Genomic DNA, 13340 nt, shown 5'->3' on the forward strand with positions numbered 1-13340 from the left:
AGTGGTTCAGCCTGGAGATGGCTTACATCCACTGAAGAATAGAGCAGTAATCTTTATTCAATCACCAGAAACAAGATACAAGATTATAGATGAAGTTACAGGAATCCCTCATAGTGATTTCTTATCTCTTAAGGCTATTTATACACACGTAAAAGAGCACAGAAATCTCTCTCAACAGTCAGCTATCCTCTGTAATCCGATAACCCAGATTTTTCCCGCTCTTGTAACAGAACATAACAACCTTCTGAGACACGTGTTTGATTCACGTTAGCCAAGGCTCCAAAACGGCACTCAGCAAAGACGTATTGGTTAAGTGGAAGCACGTGACCATCACGTGTTTCATTTATTCACACATGGATGATCAAACAGTTTTGTCATACGGTTTTGCATGACTTTAACCGACCAGTCGTATTCTGTTCCAATCACGAACTGACATGTCGTATGAATTTCTGGAAACCAGTTTCAGAGCTCACACTTCAACAGAGATTAAAAGCTTATATACTAACATCCAGAACTTTCTACACACATACATCAATTTCACAACCATTAACAACTTTTGCTGATTGGACTGCCACATCACCAATATCAGGTATAAAGAACTTAATGAACTTAATGAAATTAACCATCATGTATTCTTAACGAAGTAAGAGAAAATACAATAGAGAGGAACACATATGATACTTCTCTGGTATGACAAAGATGAACGTATATGATACTTCTCTCTTAATATGAGCTTTCCAAAATTGATAATGATCTTATCTCACTAGAATTTTATTCCAGAGAAGTTCAAATTATGAGGAATTCCTTGCTAGAGAATCTTGGTGGGATTAGCATATCACTTCCATTAAATAAAATCTAATTTAACAATTGCTAATTTTAGTATTAAACAAAAATAAATTAAGGAAAATATTAATAAATGTTGCATACTTAAACGAACATATGAAGATTAACTTAAAACCATATTGTTTTAGTATTAATACTATCCTTACTTATTTCTGATATTAAGTTTGTATACTCGCTGACATGGCAGTTGATGTAGCACTATCAAATTAGCAGCTACCTCAGCTTTTTTTTTTTTTTATATAAATATTTTAGCTTTTAAAATAATTAACAATTAACAACTTTTTTTTCTAACCTTTGCTCCTGATTTATTGTAAACGAAGCTAAGAAAAAAAATAATGACGAAAAAGATAGTGTGAGACATTAACGTTTAATTAGATTGTTCATTTTTAATTTATTTTTAAGCAATAATATTTATTAAAAAAGTAGCTGACACGGAACATGCCAAATCAGTTGCCATGTCAGGGAGTATACAATTTCAGGATCAGAAGTATAGCATTATGGTTATTTTAAAGAAAGTCAATCAAAATTACGGTTTTTTTTTATAAAAAAATTTAAGCTTCTCCGAAATCAAATTTGGATATGTAATTTAATAGTCCAAAAAATAAATAAAAGAGAGTTTAATCGAGCCCATGGAGAAGAATCTAAAAATCCAGCCCAAATAGTCTGTAAATTCACATGCTTAATGCTTAACACACACATAAACCTCGAATCCTCAAGGCAACAGCAAAGGGAGACCAAAGAGACAACCTCGGCGAGCTTCGCTCAGTTGAATGATTAATAAAACATAACATAAAGACACTTCAAACGCTTTTGGTCAATCCTTATTCCTCTGTTTAATCTAATTCTTTGCACCCACAAAATCAAAAGCACATCACTTTCCTCGGCGTAGCAAAATAAATATAAACACCAGCAGCTATTGAACATTCATTGAAGCCGAGTCAAAGGCTTTGTTTCATTAATTCTTTGATTTGATTATGCAAATACCCAGATGGCAAAACGTGTTGTTTCTCAAGAATTCGTTAAAAATATCAACTTTATTGTCATCAACAACGCCAGCAACAACAGCAGCAGCAGCGACTTCTATTCATTTTGTTGCTTCATTTCATTCGACGCCCACTTCTTGTGAGAAATGGAAGAACAAATGGAATGCCGTAAGTTTTTTTAATGTATCTTTGTTATTTACTTTTGAAAATATTAGATGGTTATTTTTGGCCCTTTTGTTAGTACCCATTTGAGGAAATTCTGAATTTTGTGTGCAATTGATATGGGTATGGACGTTTAGATTGTGTATTTGAAGGTGAAAATTCAAATGTTGAATGTGATGGGATGTTTCAAGCATTGAAATTCAGTTCTGATGTATAATGTTATGGATGGCACGTGTCTTATTTGTAGGGTCCTTATCAAGTTTAATACTTGGTGACAATGTTAAGAAAGACATTCATTCGATTTCAAGATCATATCATGGCTTTCGAAAGCATAATTTGTGTTGCTTTACCTGAAACTACATAAAATAGATTCTTAATTTCTATCCCTGGATTGTGTTCCTATGTTGTGTGTGTATTCTTTTGATGAACAGGAAGCAATCATTTGCTTTAAAATATTTTCTAGATTAACAAATGATCTTAGTTTGGAGCATATCCAGTTGGGTCACTGGGTGAGTCAACTCTGCAGCCCTGACCATTGAAAACCTATCCTTTTGATCAAAGGCTTTTACAAAATTGCCTACAGATCTTCTTCGTGTGTTTGTGCAGTGATTGCCAGATGCTGACACAGCAAGGACATGGCCTTGGGACACTTTATTCGTGGATGAATGTTTGTCCAAGATGTTTGTAATTGACCATATCCAGTGTTGACACAGCCTCTGTTTGCAAGAGTATCTACACTTTCAGCTGGAATATTCTGTGTATAGAGCCACCATTGCTGCACAACAAACTTATAAGAAATTAGTTTGGATATCATCTTTATTGTTCTATATTCTCTTTAGATCTCTCTTTTATATTTACAAGTCTTCCATCTGGCATTGATGCATTGCAAGGAGGGTTTTCCAGTGTTCCAGGTGCTTCTTGTAAGGCGTTTTACTTTGTTCTTTGTATCTATTGTCGAGTCATCTTCTAATCAAGTGTAGGTGTTGCTTAACTGTTGTCTTTCATGTCATTCTCTCCTCAGGCCTGTGTATCATCTTTTCTATGCTGTACATTTGTGTATTCCAACTTTTTGGAATGCAAAATTTGCAGCTGAGTTTACTGTCCTTTGGGTTTGACAGTCCCATAGTGTCATCATCTTCAGTTTCAGTATTAGACCCTTGCAAATTTTTGCTGTGCTTTAATGTATTTGTCCCGTCTATTTCTTCCATCCACAAATATCTATATTAAGAGAAGTAGAGAGAGAGAGAGACATGTAGCAAAAGAGAGAGAAGAGAAGTCTTCCCATGCGAACTTGCTTTAATAGTTAAGGCAGCTAATTGACTTCTGCATAATTTATCCTGGTGGTTTTTATTAATAACTTTATTTAGAATAAATAATAGCTAAGAGGAATATTTTGAATGAGGAACATTCAGATGTAGTTGCTTAGGTACTTCTATAATTCAGTAATGGAATATGTCTTTGGTCAATAGGAAAGGATGAGTTAGGTTATCTTGGGTTTCCATTTACAAATTGTTTGTTCATGGTAGTTTTCAGCATATTTTAGCCAGTAATTGATTTTTTTTTTTTCAGAATTCTTATTTTTCTTTCCCCAGTATAAGTGAGTATGCTTGAATTTTTTTTTTTTTAAATTACCATGCTTACCTTCTACAAAAAAGTTTGATGGTCAAAATGTTTTTTCAGGATGCAAAAAGAGCTCAACAACCATCTAAGGTATGCTACTTTGTATCAGCTTTCAGGCTTTATGCATTACGTTAAGTTTCAAAGTAGCTATTATCAAATGACAAGATAGAGCAGCCAGGGCAATTTAAGTAAATGGCAATTGTTGAAAAGCCCTCTTAGTGCAACAATCCCGTATTGGCATTTTTATTTTAATTAACCTAATGATTGCATTATCTGAACCATTCATTTGATAAACTCCTTGTGTTCTTTCCCCGCCCCATCCCACCCTTTCCCCTTTCCTTCCCATCCGTCTCATTGTTCAGATAGGGAATTTTTTTTTGTTGAAAGACAAGACGATCACAGAGTATAATTTCTTGTTCATGACATTTTTTTATTACAATGAATTTCATAAATGAGGTAGCTGATAACTTCCATAATTTTTCCTGACACTAGAAACATTGAACGCAGACGTACATAAGATATCAAACACGTCACAAGCGCGCTGATGCAAAAAGAGCTCTGAAAGACCTTCTTTTTAGAAGTGGCTCTTCAAATTTCTCATTCCAGGTAAACTTGTCTGTTACACAGTTTCAGGCAATGAACTTTTGTTTGATTTGAATGTGTTTTAATGAAGAATATACTGAGCCTAAGCTATTTTTTTTTACTGTTCGGCTTGTTGTTAGATATATTTGTTGTAAGGTGTAAAGTTAAATCCAGTCTTAGGCTTGTAGACATTGATTGTCTTGGGTATTTAATGATCATGTTTTAACCTAAGATCATTGTGGTCAACTTGTATTGCTCTTGCACTTGTATAACTATTTTCCTGTGAATGCTTCTTCTTCAAATTCCTTACGAAAAAGATAAGGTACCGCAGCATTTTTAGTCCACTAAATGCAGTTTGTTTGTGGGGGAAGAATAAGTCGGGTAATAAATAAATGATTCTTTTTTTATTTAGTTATTTCTTTCCGGACCAGAAATATAGCCACAAATTCTAGTGAAGTCTTTCTTCCCCTCTGGAATGCACCCCTTCTCTTATTTTATATTTTTTTAATTTGATGTAACAAATGACTGGAGCCATAATAATAATTCCAAATCTTGGGTTCATCACTGCACTCTCTTGTGTTCTGAATAGAGACCCCATAAAAATCTAATGGGCTTACTCTGATTTTTTCGCCATTTCATCCATGATGGAACATCATAAATGCCTTAGGATGCTTATAGTTACATATCCCAGGACTCTTTTTAACTTCTTCTCACTAAAATTTCCATCCCATATGTATCTTTCTAGAACTCCACTTTACAGTATCTGGATACTGATATTTAGTTGCTCTGTACTACTGCCCAGAATGAAGACCCAATTTGGAAATTTGATGGGAACTGTGAAGGGGATATAGGATCTGACAGGAAAGGCCAATCCAAGTCTTCCGCTCGACGTTTTGGAAAACCTGACTTGAAGAGAAAGAAACGTGAGCTTGTTCATTGTTTTACTTTTTTCCATAATTTATATTTCAAGCTACAATATATTCACTTATTAGTGTTTATATAGCATGTATAGTTATATATTTATGAGATTCAAAGCTGGGAATGTTATCCTTTTCATCTCAGTCGTAATGTATCTATATCTGAAGATCTAGTAAAATTATAATTTTTTTTAAAAAATGTTGTTGTCAATTTGACTTATTGAAGTCATCATGTTTGGTAGATGATAAGATTACCTCTAGCACATGATATTTCATTTGCGACATCTCCTCCCCGAATGCCACAGAAAAATCTAAGACCCTATAAACATTTCAAATAACTTAAATAGATTTAGACTGTAAAGCCAACTAAAAAATTGAATCTCTGGAAACATGCTGTGATTTTAACGGTTGGCTAAGGCGATCTAGACAAAGTAGAGATCATGATAGCATAAGAGAAGTTACTGTCAAGGACTAGAGAGCCTGGTAGCATGGTGGAAATGGTTTCAATCATTTTGCACACCAAAAAGGGTTCAGTGTCGTTTGAGTTATAGATTCAGGTTAAATTTGTGGTTCTTAGGTGAGATGCAATTTCAACAAGTAATTAAATGAGAAAAAAATCAAGGCAGCTAGAAATAACTGATAATAGTTATGTTGCTCAGCCTTGCGCCTATATTCACTACTATGACCTCAACCTTGCTGTCAAGGTAAGAAGCTAAGGTCACCCTAGTTTCCCAAGAAGGATCCACATCTCTTCTCTAACTAGCTCTACCCCAGTGCCTTCTCAGCCTCTAAACACACACACAGTAACAATTTTCTAAACTTACTGAACCTAACAATCTCTACAGTGTAGTTCCCTAATCACCATAACTGAGTAATGGAAATATGGAATCTTTGCTTGCTGTTGCTTTTCCAAAAATGAATATATTCATTTTGTTTCACTCTGAGAACAAAATTTGTGCATTACCAAATATAAGAGGGTAAAATGAGAGATGAAGCACAAGCCCACTGTTCAGATGCTACAAACTGAAAAACAGAATATTAGTACTTTCTGTGATGTTTTATACTTTTTTAAAGAATTCATGCTTCTTTTCAGGACAAGGCCCTTAAAAATTAGCCCCGATTAGGAGTTTTCTTTTCTAAAACAGTCCAGACATTTACTAGTTATGTATATTGCTATAATAACAAGAGATGAAACCATGCTAGAATATTTGTAGAAAAGAATGAGGTGCAGTTGTATTAATTTAATGGATGCGAATGTTTACGATTTCTTGCTTCATGTGTATTTTTCATAAGTTATTTTGCCTTTGTTTTTTACTTGTTCAGGTAAGTTTAGAAGAGAGAGTTTCTCTGAGGACTTCGATGATCCTGAGACAATCTTCCAGGAAAGATTCGGGAACAGATGGTACAGTTGGACCTACCAAAAACGGGAGGAGTCGTCTTTCCAGTATTCAACATCTGGATTTGAGTGGCGCAAGCATTCAAACAGGACAGACCACAGAACTAAAGATTGGGAGAACGAAAGTGACATTGAATCTGATGATGAGCAATGCACTGTAGGATCAAGTTCTGATAGAACAATCCTTGGTCTGCCTCCAAGTGGCCCTTTAAAGTTAGATGATGTTAAGAATGCGTATGTATTCGAATTCTCTTTCTCCTCAAAATGGCAAAATGCAATTAGACATTTTGATCTGTGTTATGCTTTACCTTGAGTACTGGCTCTAAAACTATTAGACTTGCTTTGCAGCTTCCGGTTATCAGCTCTAAAATGGCATCCTGATAAGCATCAAGGCTCTTCACAGGTCAGTCAGTAAATGTTTTGGTCTTTGTCATATTACTATTTTCAATTCTTTGATGATGACTACAGAATTTACCTTGATAGATCGCTCTAGAATTTTTTATCCTCAAATTGACGTAGAATCATTGCAAATCAATGAATATGCTCCTCAGATGAAAAAAAAAAACTTTTGTTAAGTGAACTACTGCAAATATGATCCCGCATAGGTATCAAAAGAAATATTTTACATACTTGCACTGATTCAAAATATCAAAATGACATGTGCATCAATTTGTAAGTCAGAGAAGCAAATTAAAATTTTGATCTAATAACCCATTTCCAATCCATGATATCTGGTTGATATGAGAATGTAAGTTGGGATGTCAATTCTTCTTTACGTAAAAGAAGTTGCATGGCAATTCCTTTTTTCATTGTGTTTGGTATCGTCTTTTAACCTCGTATACCCTCTATGAGTTTCTGCAGGCTATGGCTGAAGAGAAATTTAAGTTATGTCTTAACGCATACAAATCCTTATGCGCTGCTCTCTCCTGAATTTCAACTGTAAGAGTTCGTCGAATTTTATACAGCTTCCAAGTAGCTTTCCTTTTCATACAAGATCAATAGTTAATTCAAATATTAAAAAAAAAAGTTGTATTTTCTTCTTTTCAGCCTCGGTGTGTACCATTAACATTATCCATTTATCAACTTTTTATTTGTGTATTAGTAGTAATCTACAACATAAATCTCTTGATTATGTGGTGGTTGCATTTGGTACTGTTTTTCTGAAAATGATGTTTTTGAGGTCATTTTTCGAAAAGTTATACATTTCATATTGTAAAAATCACTCTTAAATTTTATTTTTTTTAAAAGATTATAATTTGTTGTTAATCAATTTTTTATCATTATTTTACTTCTCAAAAATAGAGAACATGCATTCAAAAAGGAGACCTAACAAATAGTTTTGAGCGTAAATTCCTAAATTCGTTCTGTTTTGCACACCCACCACCATGAAAGCCATTTATATAATTCAGGTGGATTTACAGAAACGATTAATTAATTAGGGCTCTGAATGGCAGAAACATTATAGTAAATAATGGGGTGGAATTTGGATGTGTATGATTTATGTTAGTAAGCGTATTTAACATCTGCAATAAATACAAAACTCCCATTTTGTAGCCCTTTTGTGGTGGCACCGGTAGGACATTTAATTTGTGGACAAAGACCAGTTACGCAATAAAAATCTTCATGTGTTTGTATTCCACATGATGTAATTTTACTGTGCCAATAAAAAAAATGATATATTGAGTACTTACTTTATATTTTAATTTTGCAGCATATCATTACTCCAAATGATATAAGATGTTCGCAACAAATCGAATATATATGTAGTTTATGTAGTTTGTGGATGCCAATAAGTAGGGGTGGGCGTTTCGAGTTTTAGTTCAAGTTGCAATTGGTTCGATTATGAAAATTCAACATATTGGACCAAAAATAAAATAGGCCTCATAAGGCTCAAATAAATTTAACCTCAATAAGACTCATCTAATAAATTTTCTCTCAATTATGCTTACGAAGTGGTGGACAAACCACCTAGAATGTTCCTCCTGAGTAATAAAGTTTCAAAACCCAAGGAATCGAGGTCCTATGTTCTTATCCTAAGACGAACCACCTAGGATAAATCAATTAGGTGAGAAGAATTCAAAGCCCAAAACATGCCGAGGTTCTAGGCTCTTATCCTAGGACAAACCTCCTAAGTTTTGAGGCTTCTATGATCCTAAGGTTTTAGTAAAAATAACGTAGAGATAAAACGTTTCTTCCTTTAATCCACAGATAAGTTTGTATATCCATGTGTCAATCAACATGGTCACTAAAAGAAAAATGTTGCCAAATGCACAAGAATGATGACATTTGTCATCAAAATAACTAGCACTTAAGTCAAATCAGTTTGGCAGATAAATATGTCTTTCATTCTCACTAAAAGGTAAGACAAAAAGAGACTCAAAAGGAGAAAATGCTAACTTTCCCCCTTTAATTTTTCTCTTTCTAAATTTATATTTCCAAAAGTCCGGTGACTGACTTGACCGTTGGAGGATTTACGCCGGCAAAGTCAGCATTCTGATCATTTTCTTGTGTTTGTAGAGTATCACTAGATAAGAACATTTTGATTGCCTAAGGAAGTGGACTGAGAAGAGGATATATAAAGGCCTATCAAGATCGGCCCAAAGGAAAAACTCACCATGATCAAATCCAACAAAGAGGAACCCAAGTCCTAAGGGGATCGTCATCAGTCGAAATTTTCATATCATAAGTTGGGACAAAATTTGCACTAACAGTTTAGCGCCGTCTGTGGGGATCTTCCGATAAATGTCTTGGAAGCCCTACCATGAGCATGGATGCTAACAATGAGTACTATAACCTTGAGGCTGATGATGAAAGTTCCAAAGTGGATGAGGATGTTCACTTCTGACGAAAAAGACGACAACGAGACCTAGATGATGATGACGTAGTGCCTATCCATCCTCCTCAAAATCCTCAGTTGAATCCACCTCGCCACGCTAGACGTCGAGGACAGCCTCGTGTTGTTCGACTTCAACAACAAGTGGATCAGTTGGCTCGTAACTTCAATAGAATGTTCGGCCAATTTCCAGCTCAAGCTGAGGAAGGCGAGAACTCAAGTGGAGGTAATGTGGTTGATTCCAGTTCCTCTAGAACAAGGTCTAGAGAAGAGTTAAATGAAGATGATCTCAGGCATTCCCTTAACCAAAGAAGATCTAGGAGGAGAATGACTAGAGAATGTTTAGACCAATGAGAGGATTATAAGAAATGATGCAGAGACTTGAGCAAATGGTTCGAGAAATGAGCCAACTTGATGATGTAACAGCAGAACCCGAGCCACCATTTACTTCTGATATAATGGTAGCAAAATATCCACCTAAGTTTCATTTACCCCAAATGGAGCCTTATGATGGGCAAATGGATCCAACTGAGCATTTAGAATTGTATCGCACCCTTATAGAAGTACAATGAGCATCACAAGTAATTCTTTGTCGGGCTTTTCCTCTTACCTTAGTAGGAGCAGCACGAAGATGGTTCCGAAGGTTGCAGCCACACTCCATCTCATTTTTTGGAGATTTGAGTAGAGAATTCACCTCCCACTTCCGAAGTGCCTAACAAAGAGGAAAATCAGTGACTTACCTCTTGACCGTCAAACAACAGGAATGGGAGACCTTAATAGACTACATCAGAAGGTATAATAATGGGATCACCCAAGTAGATGGCTATGATGATGGCATAGCACTTTCTGGTATTATGGAGGGGCTTAGAATGGGAAAGCTATGGTGGTCAGTTTCAAAAAGACCACTCATTTCTTACTTTGAGATACTTGCAAGAGTTGAGAAGTATGCCAATGCGGAAGAAAGATTCAAGAATAGAAATCAAGAGAAATGAGAACCAAGCAAAAGAAAGAAAAAAAAAGATGATCAAAGAGAAAGAAGGGTTGTCAGACCGGATCAATCTCTAAGAAAAGATCAATTTTGTCCTGGGGAATGCTTTGAAGTTCGAGACACTCGTCCTCGGTTGACCTCTCAATTCACTAACTTTACAGAGCTTAATACTCCTCGGGACCAAATTCTTATGCAGGTTAGAAATCCAACTTTGTTTAGAAACCCCACCTCCTATGAGGACGAATCCATCCCGAAGAAATCCAAACAAGTATTGTCATTTTCATAAAGATCATAGGCATGACACCTCCGAGTGTTTTGAACTTAAAGAACAAATAGAAAGCCTAGTTCGACAAGGACAACTACATGAATATGTAAGAAATCTCGAGGATAGAGTAAAAAGTGAGCAACCAGAATCTTTAAGGAAGAGAAAAGGAAAGCAGAAGGAAGATAGTGATAAAAACATGTCTGATGTCAATAACATTTAGGGAGGATCGGCTGCAGGAGAATCCGGGAAGTCAAGGAAAAATCTAGCTCTCCAAGCAAGACATGAACTTGATGGTCCTGAGATTAATTTGACTAGTCAATCTCAAGGATCAATGGTTCGTGATATACTAATAATCTTCTCCAAGGATGACGCTAGGGGAGTTCATCATCTTCACTGTAATGTTTTAGTCGCCACCCTCCCTGTGGTAAATAAACGTCTTCATCGGATTCTTATTGATAATGGGAGTTCAGCTGATATTTTATTCTTGTCAACCTTTGCTCGAATGGGGTTAGAAAGATCACAGTTGAAACCTTACACTACTCCACTTCATGGGTTCGCAAGAGGAAGTGTAGTTCTTGAAGGAGTTATCGAGCTCACAGTGTCCTTTGAAAAAAGTCCAACTAAGGTGGCCACTATGGTTAACTTTAATGTGGTTTATCAACGAAGTTCCTATAACACTATCTTAGAAAGGCCGACTCTTTATGCTCTAAAAGTAACAACTTCAATTTATCATTATACGTTGAAGTTTCCAACTGAAGCTAGGGTTGGAGTCGTGCGAGGAGAGCAAAAAGAAGCAAGGGAGTGTTATGAGATAACGTTCAGGATGGGTAAAGAAACTCTTCAAATCACAAGCCTTGATCCCAGGACAGTGAAAGATGATCAAAGGGCGAGCCTAGTTGATGACTTAGAAGACTTTCTACTTGGTGAAGATCTGAGTAAAGTCGTGAAGATTAGAAGTCGATTGTCTGATCCGCTAAAGAAACAACTGTTAGCTTTCTAAAAGAGTATCATGATGTGTTTGCTTGGACTCATAATGATATGTCAGGCATTGATCCTAGGGTAATAGTACATCGTTTAAGTACTAACCTAAAGATGAAACCAGTTCGACAGAAAAGAAGAAGTCTGAACGCCGAAAGGTCTCTGGCTGTGAAGGAAGAAGTAGATAAACTTCTCAAAGTTGGTTTTGTCAAGGAGGCAAGGTATCCTGATTGGCTAGCCAATGTTGTGATGGTGAAGAAAGCTAATGGGAAGTGGAGGATGTGTGTAGACTTTATTGATCTTAACAAAGCTTGCCCTAAGGATAGTTTTCCTTTGCCACGGATTGATCAACTAATGGATGCTACAGCTGGACATGGACTGCTAAGCTTCATGGATGCATACTCAGGATATAATCAAAAAAGGATGCATAAACCTGACCAAGAAAATACCTCTTTTATCACTTATCGAGGTCTCTATTGTTATAAGGTTATGCCTTTTGAACTCAAAAACGCTGGAGCCACCTATCAAAGGTTGGTAAACAGTATGTTCGTTTAACAAATTTGGCATACCATGAAGGTTTATGTAGATGATATGCTCACCAAGAGCCTTAAGCCTGAAGATCATGTAAAAGATTTACGGGAAACCTTTGATATCCTTAGGAAGTACAAGATGCGTCTGAATCCAGCTAAATGTGCATTTGGTGTGTCGTAAGGAAAATTCCTTGGCTTCATGGTAAATCAAAGAAGTATTGAGATCAATCCTGAGAAGATCCAAACATTGGTTAATATGAAGTCTCCAAAGAATGTTAAAGAAATTCAAAGGTTGACGGGTCAAGTAGCAGCCCTGAACCGCTTTGTCTCTCGAGCCACAAATAAATGCCTTCCTTTTTTTAAGGCTCTTAAAAAAGGAAAATAGATGAAGTGGACTGAGGAATGTGAAGAAGCATTTCAAAAGCTTAACGAATATTTAAGAAGCCCTCCTTTGCTTGTTAAGCCAATTCAAGGTGGGTCTCTCTTCCTCTATCTTGCAGTGTCTGAATATGCCACTAACTCTGTCCTTGTCCGAGAAGATGATGGAGTGCAAAGGCCTATATACTATACAAGTAGAGCATTGGTTGATGCAGAAACAAGGTATCTAAGTTTTGAAAATATTGTTTTAGCCTTGATTGTTTCAGCAAGAAGGTTAAGGCCTTATTTCCAAGCTCATACCATAATCGTCCTTACTGATCAACTAATTAGACAAGTTTTAGCTAAGCCTGACATTTCAGGAAGGATGACAAAGTGGGCTATTAAGCTTAGAGAGTTTGACATCTTATATCATCCTAGGATGGAAATAAAATTATTCAAGGATGGAAAGAATCATCCTAGGGTAGAAATTGAATCACCAATCAATCATCGTAGGATGGAAATAAAATTATTCAAGGATAAAAAGAATCATCTTAAGATGGAAATTGAATCATCAAGGAATCATCCTAGGATGGAAATAAAATTATCCAAAGATAGAAAGAATAATCCTAAGATTGAAATTGAATCATCAAGGAATGATCCTAGGATGGAAATAAAATAAAATTTCTAAGGAAATAAAATAATCCTTGCTAAGCATGAAAATCAATGATAAAAATCTTTGGAAAAATCTTCCTAAGGATGAAATTTAAGGAAAATTTCCTTAAAAAAAATTCTCCTAAGGATAAAATACTCCTAAGGATGAACTTTAAAGAAAAATTCCTTAAAGAAAATCATCATAGGATAAAATCCTTCGAAAGATAAAATCATT

The 13340-nt window shown here is 35.6% G+C and overlaps 2 protein-coding genes across 3 annotated transcripts; both read left to right on the top strand.

Annotated features, from left to right (window-relative positions):
* The first annotated feature begins 1504 nt into the window (after window positions 1-1504).
* LOC18037856 lies at window positions 1505-7500 on the top strand. Of its 2 annotated transcripts, XM_006427818.2 has the most exons (8): window positions 1914-1994; window positions 2595-2899; window positions 3669-3698; window positions 4116-4214; window positions 4993-5113; window positions 6431-6737; window positions 6852-6906; window positions 7365-7500. In XM_006427818.2, the coding sequence occupies exons 2-8, from the start codon at window positions 2867-2869 to the stop codon at window positions 7431-7433; spliced, it is 714 nt and encodes a 237-aa protein (XP_006427881.1). In that variant the 5' UTR covers window positions 1914-1994; window positions 2595-2866; the 3' UTR covers window positions 7434-7500. The 2 variants fall into 2 exon arrangements, with proteins under 2 accessions (XP_006427882.1, XP_006427881.1); XM_006427819.2 differs by lacking the exon at window positions 2595-2899 and having other exon boundaries at window positions 1505-1994.
* Window positions 7501-9704: 2204 nt separating this feature from the next.
* LOC112096990 lies at window positions 9705-12278 on the top strand. Its single transcript, XM_024181251.1, has 4 exons — window positions 9705-9899; window positions 10810-11524; window positions 11635-12053; window positions 12144-12278. Exons 1-4 carry the CDS (start codon window positions 9705-9707, stop codon window positions 12276-12278), a joined length of 1464 nt encoding a protein of 487 aa, XP_024037019.1.
* The last annotated feature ends 1062 nt before the right edge of the window (window positions 12279-13340 follow it).

The sequence above is a fragment of the Citrus clementina genome, unplaced genomic scaffold (genome assembly GCF_000493195.1).
Source record: "Citrus clementina cultivar Clemenules unplaced genomic scaffold, Citrus_clementina_v1.0 scaffold_7, whole genome shotgun sequence".
Lineage (NCBI taxonomy): Eukaryota > Viridiplantae > Streptophyta > Magnoliopsida > Sapindales > Rutaceae > Citrus > Citrus x clementina.